Here is a 12,172-nt window from a genome sequence, read left to right as displayed (position 1 = left end):
TGAGAATGAATGAAAGGCCATGGTTGGACAGAAGAAGCAAAGAATCATATTTTACTCTCCTAACCACCGCCAGCTTTATTTGATTCTTGGGTTGTCTCATGAAGAAAAGCTGGTTAGGTTAGGCTTATATCTGCTAGCGTAAAAGTGAGAGGACTTGATTGAAACATGTAAGATACAACAGCGTCCTAACAAGAAGATGAAGTGCAGATGTTTCCACTTGCGGGAAAACCATGAACGGGGATCATTATTTCAGAATGAGACATCCAATTAAGATCTCAATGAATTGATGTCTTTTATGAGTCTTTGGAAATCTTTTTCTCCAAGGATAACAGAAGAATCAACATTGAATATACACCTAGTGGCCACTTTTAATAGGTAAGGACCTGGAACCCATTGTGAACTTCTGCTGCTGTAGCCTATCCACTTCAAGATTCGATGTGTTGTACATTCAGAGATGCTCTTCTGCACTGCACTGTTGTAATGTGTGGTTATTTGAGCTACTGTGGCCTTCCTGTCAGTTTGAACCAGTTTGGCCATTCTCCCCTGACCTTTCTCATTAACAAGGAGTTTTTTCCTTCAGAACTGATGCTTCCTGGATATTTCACACCATTCTCTGTAAACTCTGTAGACTGTTGTGTGTGAAAATTCCAGGAGGTCAGCAGTTTCTGACATGCTCAATTCACCCCATCTGGCACCAACAATTATTCCATGGTCAAAGTCATTTATATCACATTCCTTCCCCATTCTGATGTTTGGTTTGAATAACAACTGAACCTCTTGACCACGTCTGCAAGGTTTTATGCATTGAGTTGCTGCCACATGATTGGCTGATTAGACATTTGCATTAACAAGCAGGCATACAAGTGTACCTAATAAAGTGACCACTGAGTGTCTATTTTAAGGCAGAATTGTACAGATCTCTGATTAGCAAGGAGTTAAAGGATGATGGAGGTGGATGGGAATGTGGAGTTGAGGGTAGAGTCAGTCCAATCATCGGTTTATTAAATGGCAGTGCAGTGTTGAGGGCCAAATGGCCAACTGCTCCTACATAACTGAATGATCATATTTGTGCATGTTTTGATGAGATATATAAATGAACAAAACATTCTTTTTTCTAGAATTTGAAAGAACTCATTATCCTGATGTGTTTGCCAGAGAACGATTAGCAGCCAAAATTGATCTACCTGAAGCTAGGATACAGGTAAACTAAGTCTCCAATTCTGACTGTGAACCAGCCTGTTAAACAGACTGTGTCATAAGGGTGATTGTTGGCATGGCTGAAACTCAATGAATAAGTTCAGTAATTTCTCAATTGTGGTGACAATATTTGCCAGTGATTGAGCCAAAAAATGCAATTAGAACATTATAGCCTTTGGTTCTTGATGTTGTGCCAAACTTTTATCCTACTCTAAGATCAATCTAAGCCTTCCTGCCCATGTACACGTAGCCTTCTGTTTTTTCCGTCATCCATGTGCCTATCTAAGAGATTTGTCTCTAGTTCCATCACTGGCAGTGTGTCCCACGCTTCCACCACTCTCTGTGTGAAAAACTTACCTCTCACATCTTCCCTGTACTTTCCATCAATCACTTTAAAATTATGCTCCCTCACATTTGCCATTTCCACCATGGGAAAAAGTTTCTGGCTGTTTCCTCGATTTAAGACTCCTATCATCTTGTATCCTCCTTTACTCCAGAGAGAAAACCCATAGCTCACTCAACCAATTCTTCTGCTTGGTGAGAATGTAGAATGAAGATCTCAGTCCCATTCTGTTTTAGAGTGGAGTTCATGACAGAGATCCAATTATGGATATTTGAAAACCCATGATTTAGAATTCGTTTGAAGAACATGGTATTTTCACCTAGTTGCAATGATTTTTCAGTCCTGATGAAGGGTCTATCCCGAAACATTAACTGCTTATTCCTCTCCATAGATGCTGCCTGACCTGCTGAGTTCCTCCAGCATTTTTGTGAGTTGCTCTGGATTTCCAGCATCTGCAGAAGCTCTTTGTTGGATTGTTGCATTTAAGCCATTTGCGGCTTAATCGGCAGCAAAGGCAAATTATTGTTAGAAGGGTTAAGCCTTCAAAAGAGGCCAATGCAAACTAGCAAGTCTAGCTTCTGGTGCAGTTCTGCAGGAGTGCAGTACTGTTAATAGCACCTCCTCTGAACGGGGGCATAAAATCATGGTGCTTAAGGAAAACATGGCAGATGCAGTAAATCTGAAATAAAAGATTCCACTATGAGAGGTCATTGACCTGCAGCATTAACTCACTTACTCTCACCACTAATGCTGCCTGACCTGCTAAGTACTTCCATGACTTCCTGATGAAGGGTCTCGGATCGAAACATTGACTGTTCATCTGTAGATGCTGCCTGACCTGCTTAGTTCCTTCAGCATTTTGTGTGTGTTGCTTTGGATTTCCAGCACCTGCAGATTCTCTTGTGTTTGTGATCTTAGGTATTGAGTGAGTCCTAGCTGCTTGTGTCCATCACTTTATGTTTTATTTTATGAGGTACACATGAAAGATTCCATCCTATCATTTTTGAAACCAATTAAGAGTGACTCTCTTGTGTTTCGTTCCGCAACTATTCCTCAAATAAAATGTCACATGTGGTTATAGCATTGCTGTATGTGGGAGCTTTTATTTTACTGGCCGTTAAACTGCTGGCATTTAGAACAGCAGTGCAGGTCCTGCATCTCTGTCTGTCCTCGGCCACTCAGATGTAGAGGGGTTCTTCTTTATTGTAGCAGTTCTGTTTGACCAGTCAGGGTTATTAGAACTGAGCTGAATCCCCAGACCTGGAGGACCAGTGGAGCACTTTGTCCTCCACCCTTTGACCTGTTTGGCATGGGTGACCCTACCAAGAACCAACATAAAGCCCAGACTCCAGCCAACATCGCTCTCTGGGTCATTGAGGCACACCAACCTCCAAACCATGACAAGTTGTGGTCCTCCTTTATTCCTAAAGCAAAATGAGAAGCATCCCTTTATCCCATAGTCCACTCTCCACTCTGATTAGATTCCTCCTTCAGCCCTTTACCATTGCCACCTATCTCCTACCAGCACGTAGTCCTCCCCTTCCCGCACCTCCTCCTTCTGGCTTCTGCCCCCTTCCTTTCCAATCCTGAAGAAGGGTCTTGGGCAGAAACATCAACTCTTTATTCCCCTCCATAGATGCTGCCTGACCTGCTGAGTTTCTCCATAACTTTGTGTGTTGCTCTCGATTTGCAGCGTCTGCGGAACCTCTTGTGTTCAGGAAAGAAGTACTTTCTTTTCATATTTTCATTAATATTTCCTTTCCATTTTGTGTTTCAGGTCTGGTTCTCTAACAGGCGAGCAAAATGGAGACGAGAGGAAAAATTGAGGAATCAGAGGCGTCAAGCCAGCAACACCCCAAGCCACATCCCCATCAGCAGCAGTTTCAGCACCAGTGTTTACCAGCCCATCCCACAGCCCACGACCCCTGGTGAGGACAATAGCCACCTTACAACCGCAGGTTAATTCAGGCTGCGCAGTAATAGACAAAGCTGCCTGGAGCGCCATTGTCTAAAACCACCACATCATCAATTATCCAGTTCCTGAAACATTCAAAATTTGTCATCAGGGAGAGAATGAATTAAGAACCAGAGAGTTTAACTTCACCAGTGTTTCCCATGGCCGTAAGAAGCACTTATGTGTTATTGACTGGCAAATTGACGCACAATTAATCTAAAGTTTCTGGGTGGAGAAGTGTGTGCGTGCACCCACATTTGTAATCAAGTACTCAAACCATAAGATCATAAGACACTGGAGCAGAATTAGGCCATTCAGCACATCGAGTCTGCCCTGCCATTCTGCTATGGCTGATTTATTATCCCTCTCAACCCCATTCTGAAGCCTTCTCCCCATAACCTTTGATGCCCTGGCTAGTCAAGAACCTTTCAAATTCCACTTTAGATATATCCAATGACTTGGCCTCCACAGACGTCTGTGTCAATGAATTCCACTACCTAAAGAAATTCCTTCTTATATCTGTTCTAAGTGAATGTCCCTCTATTCTGAGGATGTTCCCTCTAGTCTCAGACTCATCCACTATAGGAAGCATCCTTTCCATGTCCACGCTATCTTAGGCCTTTCAATATTCAATAGGTTTCAATGAGACCCCCCCCCCTCATTCTTCTAAACTCCAGAAAGTAAAGGCCCAGAACCATCAATCACTCCTCATACATTAACCAGATCCTCTGTATTTATGATTCCCCGGGATTTGAGAAGTACAGCGATTATAAGGAAAAGGCGTGGTAAAGTGTTATCTGCTTTTGTGGTCCATTTCTCCCTAGACCCCCTAAGGGCATCATAGGAAAAGAAATATGCTCTACATAGAATTGTAGCTTTAGTTGGCTCTGGATAATGGGAAACATTCTGTTACAGCTAATAACTTCCCAATGTGTTGTATCAGGGATCTCTTTAACAAGGAGGCAGAGCATTTCAGTTAAAGTAATTGGTATTAGTTCCACCTGGTATAGGAATTGGTTTATTATTGAGATACGGTGAAAAGCTTTTGTTTTGCGAGCTAAGTTGTGGGCATGCTATGTTGGTGCTGGAAGCCTGGTGACACTTCCAGACATATTCCCACTGTGTTGGTCGTTGATTCAAATGATGCATTTCACTGTATGTTTCGATGTACATGTGACAAATAATGCTGAATCTCTCTAGACAGATCATACCATACATAAGCACATGAGGTGAATAAAAAACAGAATGGTGCATTTAGTGCGGCAGTTACAGAGACAGTGCCGTGCAGGTAGACATATCTAGAGCAAGGACCACTGCGAGGTAGACTGGCCGATTAAGAATTCATCATTTAGCCTAGGAGAAGTCCATTCAAGAGTCTGATAATGACTGAATAGAAGTTGCCTTTGAGTCTGGTGGTTTCTGCTCTCAAGCCTTTTTATATCTTTTGCCCAGTGGGCAAAGGGAGGGGAGAGGATGACCTAGGTGAATGGGAATATTGATTATCTTAGCTGCTTTACCAAGGCAGCAGGAAATGTAGATGGAGTTAGTCGAGAGGAGGTTTTTTACAAACCGTGTATGTGAAGTAATATTAAATGAAATAAGATCTATCCAAATTCCATGTGACACACAGACTGGCAAAATCTATATTACCTGCAATGTGTTGGAGAAGCCCTTCCTGCCACGACTCAGTAGCTAAATCCAATGGGCTCTTCATCACTCGGTCTCTCTGTCACATTGCAAGTCATGTTGATTTTACCAATCTACATGTCATGTGGAATTTCCAGAGATTTTATTCCATTTAATATTACCTCATATGATTAGATAATGTTAATTAACCTCCCCTCCATTTAATTTAATCTACATTTCCTGTTGTCTTGGTAAAGCAACCGCAGAATCAAGGATCCCTCTCACCTCGGCTCTTCTCTCTTTTTTTAAATTAAATGCAATCGTGAACAATAGCCAGATCAGGAATGCTGATCAAGTCAACTAGTTCCCAAAGAGAACTCTGATAGGCCAATCAGATGGTTCACTGCTGCTCAGCGATAGAACGCAACCCTCTTTTCCCCTGTATAAAAGTTTGAGACCACAAACCACCAGACTCAAGGACAGCTTCAACGTCATGTTCCTAGAAACGAGAGGGCCACTGGATGAGGGGGAGTGGGCCTGAGCTAAGTTGCCCGAAGACCATCAGAGTTGGTGTTCAGCAAGGCTTCTCCGCAGTAGACAAGGAACCAAAGATGCGAGGCTGGGAGGGATGGAACGGTGGTGGTGGATGGAGAGGAGTGGTTAAAATTCCGTCGAGGGAGATTGCAAGGGGAAACCTCACAGAAATTAAACTCTCCCCCAGAATGCCATTCACCCAGGAGGCCGCGGGTGATTTGGAAATTACCAAAAGGAGTTTTAGTAGTTTGGTCCCTGTGAGGTAAATTCAGTTAGTTTTCTTTTTGGAACTAAGGCAGTTAAATACAGTTCTTCAGAGGAATGTCTCGCTCTGGAAGGGAGATGGAAAAAAAGAGTCTGTGGTGGGACACTGCTGGTGGTTGGGCTGGGGAACAGAACAATGGATGAGCGAAAAGACCACAAGAAAGACCACAGGGTTAGGCCATTTCAACAGCTCCTTTCCCTACAAATCAACGTGTTGATTTAATGCATGTGTTGGATGCTTACTTCAAAAATGTGCCCCAAAATGTATCCCACCTCTAACGTGGTTTCTCTTCTTCCATGTGCAGTTTCCTCCTTTGCCACAGGCGCAATGCTGGGGCGGGCAGACACCTCCCTGACAAACACTTACAGCGCGCTGCCACCCATGCCCAGTTTCAGCATGGCAAACAACCTGTCTATGCAAGTAAGTATGGAGCAGAGCAAACAGAGTCAAGAGCCATTAAATGCTTTCTCTACGGCATGCACAAACGGATCTTGTGTTTTCCATTTATTTTTCGAAAAGTCGCCGGTGTCCAGCCAAACGCCGTCATACTCCTGTATGCTGCCCACCAGCCCGTCAGTCAACGGACGCAGCTATGACACGTACACGCCGCCTCACATGCAGACACATATGAACCCCCAGAGCATGGGCACTTCAGGCACCACGTCCACAGGTAAGACGCTAGTGACAACCACCAAAAATCCCCGGTAGCCCCCGCCCAGAAATATTTGAGGTGAAAGTCTATGGAATTGCTGCTTTGTCTCCCCACTTCTCAGTGAATCAGAAATAGGTTTATTATCACGGATGGATGTTGTGAAATTTGTTGTTTTTCGGCAGCAGTACAGTGTAATATCTACATAAAGGTTATGTTGAGAAATAAAAAAAAAGGTAGTTGAAAAGAGAACAAAATAGTCTGGTGGGGTTATGGAGCATTCAGAAAACTGATGGCGGAGGGGAAAAAGCTGTTCCCAAATTGTTGAGTGTGTGTCTTCAGACTTTTGTACCCCCTCTTTGATGGTAGCAATGAGAAGACGGCATGTCCCAGATGGTGGGGATCCCTTTCCAAAACAGATTTTGAACAAATCTCAACTTGAGTTATTTCTCAATCTTACTCGACCCCATCAATCTTAAACTCAAGAAAGTCTGCAGATGCTGGAAATCCACCACCAACACACGCAAAATGCTGGAGGAGTTCAGCAGACCAGACAGCATCTGTGGAAATGAATAGTCATAGTCATAGTCATACATTATTGATCCCGGGGGAAATTGGTTTTCATTACAGTTGCACCATAAATATAGTAATAAAACCATAAATAGTTAAATAGTAATATGTAAATTATGCCAGGAAATAAGTCCAGGACCAGCCTGTTGGCTCAGGATGTCTGACCCTCCAAGGGAGGAGTTGTAAAGTTTGATGGCCACAGGCAGGAATGACTTCCTATGACGCTCTGTGCTGCATCTCGGTGGAATGAGTCTCTGGCTGAATGTACTCCTGTGCCCACCCAGTACATTATGTTGTGGATGGGAGACATTGTCCAAGATGGCATGCATCTTGGACAGCATCCTCTTTTCAGACACCACTGTCAGAGAGTCCAGTTCCATCCCCACAACATCACTGACCTTATGAATAGGTAGTCGACTTCCTCAGGACTGGAAAGGAAGGAGAAGCTCCCAGAATAAAAAGGTGGGGGAGGGTAAGGAAGGTTCTAGAAGGTGATAGGTGAAGCCAGGTGGGCGGGAAAGATAAAGGGCTGGAGAAGAAGGAATCTGATAGGAGAGGAGAGTGGACCACAGGAGAAAGGGAAGGAGGAGGGGACCCAGGGGAGATGATAGGCAGGTGAGCAGAGGTAAAAGATCAGAGTGGGGAATAGAGGAAGAGGAGGGAAAATCTTAATCTTTCCCCTTCATTAATATTTGTGTTTTTAATTAAAAAGTACAATTACTAATGATCACAACCGAGATGTGTCTGGTGTGGTTCCAAATGGATTGCATTGTTAGTTAGAATCGGAAGTACCACAACATTTTTATTTAAGAGCAAAATATGTTAGTCAGTTCTGGCAAAGTCCTTTAGTGACATTAGATGTTAAAGCGAAGAAACTGAAGTGTTCTCGGGTTTCTATTGTATGGTAAAATGAATAGGTCAAAATAAAGTGCGTCAAAGTCCCGGTTTAATTGTAAATCTGTTACTTAAAATAGCGCCAAAATTGTAACGCTAACGCAGCAAACATTATTATCTTTAGTCCTCCGAGGACTCGTACACTCGAGTCAGATAATAAACAAGTTATGTTTTTTTGTGGAATTATTTGGGGAATTAACGGCACATCGTTAATAAATAAATACTTCTGTTTTTCTTATGATTTTGTTTTGTGGGGTTTCAAAATTATCTCTTCGAACAACATAGTTGTTATTGATTTTTTTAAACATACACAATCATCGCGTGCAAAGTAAGAGAGCTGGGAAGATTTTTTTTGTTATTGTTGGATGGTGTAGTTTAACGACAGCTTTGATTTGATATCCGCAGGGCTCATCTCCCCCGGTGTCTCAGTACCCGTTCAAGTGCCGGGCAGCGAACCAGACATGTCTCAGTACTGGCCCCGACTGCAGTAAAGGGGAGAGTGGACACAGTCTGTGGCGAGTCGGACCCCCAGCAGTATTTGTTTCCGAGAAGGAGACTCTGAAGGTATCTTTGTTCTGGGACTACGGCCGATACACCCACTTTGAGAAGAGTTAATCGTGGGACGTCTCCTGCCAGACGTGTAAAGTCAGCGGAACAAACGTCTTATTGTCCCCCCGCCCCCGAAATTCTTCACTCGGTGTATTATTTGTAAATGGGCATTTCTGTATGTTTCAAACCAGAACAACTTGAACTCGATGGTACACGTAGGTCACGGGAAGATTACAGGACGTCATGGTCAACATAGCAGTCACCAATTAAGACCGCTATCTAGTGGTTCTACCGCTACGTTGCAACATTTCTAGACTTCTGGACTTCGATGTTACCAACTCGTACACTAAATATTGGTCAATTTTATTTTGGGTATGGGAGGGGGAGGGGAGGGATGGGTGGGGGAAGGGAAGCCATCATAGTTGTGTATAAGCGAACTCTATCTGTTTGGATCTGCCCAAGGTCGTTAACAGCTAAGTTTATGTGCAAAGGCAACAGAACTCCAAGGAAGTGGACAATTTGGTAGATAAAGGTAGATTGTGTCTTCGATATAATCCAATTTGTTATGTCGAAATGTAAGTATTTGTCTTCCCTAGAAATCTCCCAGAATGATTTCTATAATAAAGTTAATTTCATTTATAGTCACCTGAATACGCTAGAGATCATTTACAACCATGTATCATGATAGTCAACAACTTTCTGTTTTTCTGCGTTAACTCCGTGCAAAGATAGTTGTTCTGATATTTGTATATAGGTAGCAGTCACGTTTAAAGTTTATTTCGTGCAAGTGAAACGATGTTTCATACAGAATTAAACTGGTTATAAAGAGTTTTACAACATTAAGTGTTTCAGTTACATTTGATTGCATATCAAAGCTTCATTGCAGAATGATCTCCAAGGCATACCAAAGCATACGTTTCAGTTACGCCCGCCTCCTTTTAAACACAGTATTGTGTTAATTTCTTTTATTAATGCACACAGCGGCCACTTTATTAGGTACACCTGCACACAAGCTTGTTGATGCAAATATCTAGTCAGCCAATCATGTGGCAGCAGCTCAACGCATAAAAGCCTGCAGACATGGTCAATAGGTTCAGTTGTTATTCAGCCCAAACATCAGAATGGGGAAGAAATGTGATCTACGTGGCTTTGATTGTTGGTGCCAGACGGGTTGGTTTGAGTATCTCAGAATCTGCTGATTTCCTGGTATTTTCATACACGACAATCTCTAGAGTTTACAGAGGATGGTGCGAAAACAAAACATAACAAAACAAAAATTCCAGTGAGCGGCAGTTCTGTGGGTGAAAATGTCTTGTGAATGAGAGAGGTCAGAGGAGAATGGCCAGACTGGTTCAAGCTGACAAGAAGGCGACAGTAACTCAAATAATAAACACGCACACATTACAACAGTGGTGTGCAGACGAGGATCTCTGAACGCACAGCATGTCGAACCTTGAAGTGGATGGGCTATAGAGGCAGGAGACCTCACCGGGTTTCTCTCCTGTACCTAATAAAGTGGCCACTGAGTAAATTCAGAGGGAGTTAGTCTTTGGGTTTATGGCGAACCAATCGCTTACTTTGGATAAACTACCTTTACTTGTTTAGCCAACAATTTCTTTTTTAATGGAGAGTAAAACGTGCTATGTTAATGAATATATCATGGAATTCCTAAAATGATCATACATGTCAACATTAGACTTTTAACCATTCTTGGATGGCTGAGTTGTTAAATGTAATTGGTGATATTCACATTGTAGATGCGGTAAGCATTTTTTTTTAGCTCTGGCTTAAACACTGTAATTTTTGTTGTTTATACAGAAAACAGCTACTAGCAGAAAAAGTGTAAAAATGTACATATTTTGTACAAGTATTAAAATGTCGATTGAAGGGTGACACCCCTAAATTATCATGATGAATAATGTCGTTCTTTATGTAGTAGCTAACGTCATCCGTTGCTGCAGTCCTAGCCGTTGCGTAGAAACACGGACAAGTTACTTAAATGGACGAAAATAGGCGGATTGAGCAAATTTCCTCCCTGTAATTTTCCATTAGCCAGTGAATTATTAATCTGAGCGCTAAATGGAAAGGCGGAATGATAGTCATGTTCTAGTTTGAAGTATATAGTCAATCACGTCATTACCTCTAAGGATGTAAGAGGGTCGGAAACTTTCTCCTCTAGAATTGTTGATGTTAAATAAAGTGTAACATTTAAAATTAGATTGATTGACTAATATTGGTAAGGCATGTACGTATAGGGGGCCGAGGCGGGTGGATGGGGGTTATAAGGCAGGTCAAATATACTTCAACGGAAAGGTGTAAGCTCTATGGCTTTTCTTGTGCCTAGACATATCAATCGAGATTGGCGAGGTAGAATTATAGATTAACACACACAGAATGCTGGAGGAACTCAGCGAGTCCGGCGGTATCTATGGAGAGGAATAAACAGGCGACGTTTCGAATATGATGAAGGGTCTCGGCCCGAAACGTGGACTGTTCATTCCTCTCTAAAGATGCTCCCTGCCCTGCTGAGTTTCTCCAGCATTTTGGGAGCATTGCTTTGGATTTCCAGCATCTTCAGAACCTTTTCTGTTTAGAATTCTTAGACTGTTTACCCCACTAAGAAGCACTCGTAATAATGAATATAATGAATATGCGACAAAATCTACCCATCCGAAATATTACCGTGATATCTTGAAGGTACTTTGCCATCACATTTTAATGTAAAGTAACTAATATGAAGTTGGCAGAAATCTGAAGAATAACTCGGGCTTCCCGTGCAAGATATTCTCACGGCCACTGAAGCCAAGCGATGTGACATCCCTTTCACGAGGTGGTTGAATTTGCACTAACCAAACACAAATTAAATTCCGCAAGTACTCTATTTCGCACCTGCTTGACTTAGCAACAAATTCCACGACTCCCATCCTTGCGCATTTAATGAAGATCACATCTCCAGGCGCGAAGCTAATTTGCCATGAACCCAGCGTTAGTTGGCAGTGTTTTTCAGATCAATTGATATAGTGGGCGACAACAGAACTCTAAATACAGTAACGACAGGATAACTATCGCCCAAATGACTACCTCAGTTTGTATACCTTCCTTATGGTAAATCGTCTATCTCTTTTTTTACTGCTGATTTAATATAATATAAACCTGAAATTTACGACGTAGCTGAGAGTAAGTTAGGCTTTTATTTAAACCCCAGACTAATTTAAAAAGGGGCTCAAAACGTACCGCGTCTTTTAAATTTCGAGATACAGCACGGTAATGAGCCCTTCCGACCCAACGAGCCTGCGCCGCCCAATACACCCATGTGACCAATTAACCCACTGATCGGCACGTCTTTGGGATGTGGGAGGGAACCGGAGTAGCCGGAGGAAACCCACATGGCCTCGGGGAGAACATACAAACTCCTTACAGACAGCGGTGGGTATTGAACCCGGTTCGCTGGTACTGTAAACCGCCACGCTACCGTACCGCCCCCATGGTAAGGTCGTGTAATGTTTGTGCGACATTGATGGGAAAATAATTGGAATCCAGAGAATGGGTCTTGACAGAATTTATGATAACGCTTTCTAATCCGAAGCAGAG

The 12,172-nt window shown here is 42.6% G+C and overlaps 1 protein-coding gene across 2 annotated transcripts in view; it reads left to right on the top strand.

Annotated features, from left to right (window-relative positions):
* Positions 1–8,947, top strand: part of pax6b (paired box 6b) — a 34,491-nt gene extending 25,544 nt beyond the window's left edge. For both annotated transcript variants that reach the window (XM_063063124.1, XM_063063125.1), the window contains 5 exons: positions 1,119–1,201; positions 3,318–3,468; positions 6,224–6,339; positions 6,439–6,589; positions 8,438–8,947. In XM_063063124.1, coding sequence (XP_062919194.1) covers positions 1,119–1,201; positions 3,318–3,468; positions 6,224–6,339; positions 6,439–6,589; positions 8,438–8,523 — 587 coding nt within the window. In that variant the 3' untranslated portion in view covers positions 8,524–8,947. The remainder of the gene's footprint in view (positions 1–1,118; positions 1,202–3,317; positions 3,469–6,223; positions 6,340–6,438; positions 6,590–8,437) is intronic.
* The last annotated feature ends 3,225 nt before the right edge of the window (positions 8,948–12,172 follow it).

This window comes from Mobula hypostoma, chromosome 11 (genome assembly GCF_963921235.1).
Source record: "Mobula hypostoma chromosome 11, sMobHyp1.1, whole genome shotgun sequence".
Lineage (NCBI taxonomy): Eukaryota > Metazoa > Chordata > Chondrichthyes > Myliobatiformes > Myliobatidae > Mobula > Mobula hypostoma.
The sequence above is the reverse complement of the archived record's forward strand: the minus strand, read 5'-3'. Positions and strand labels throughout refer to the sequence as shown.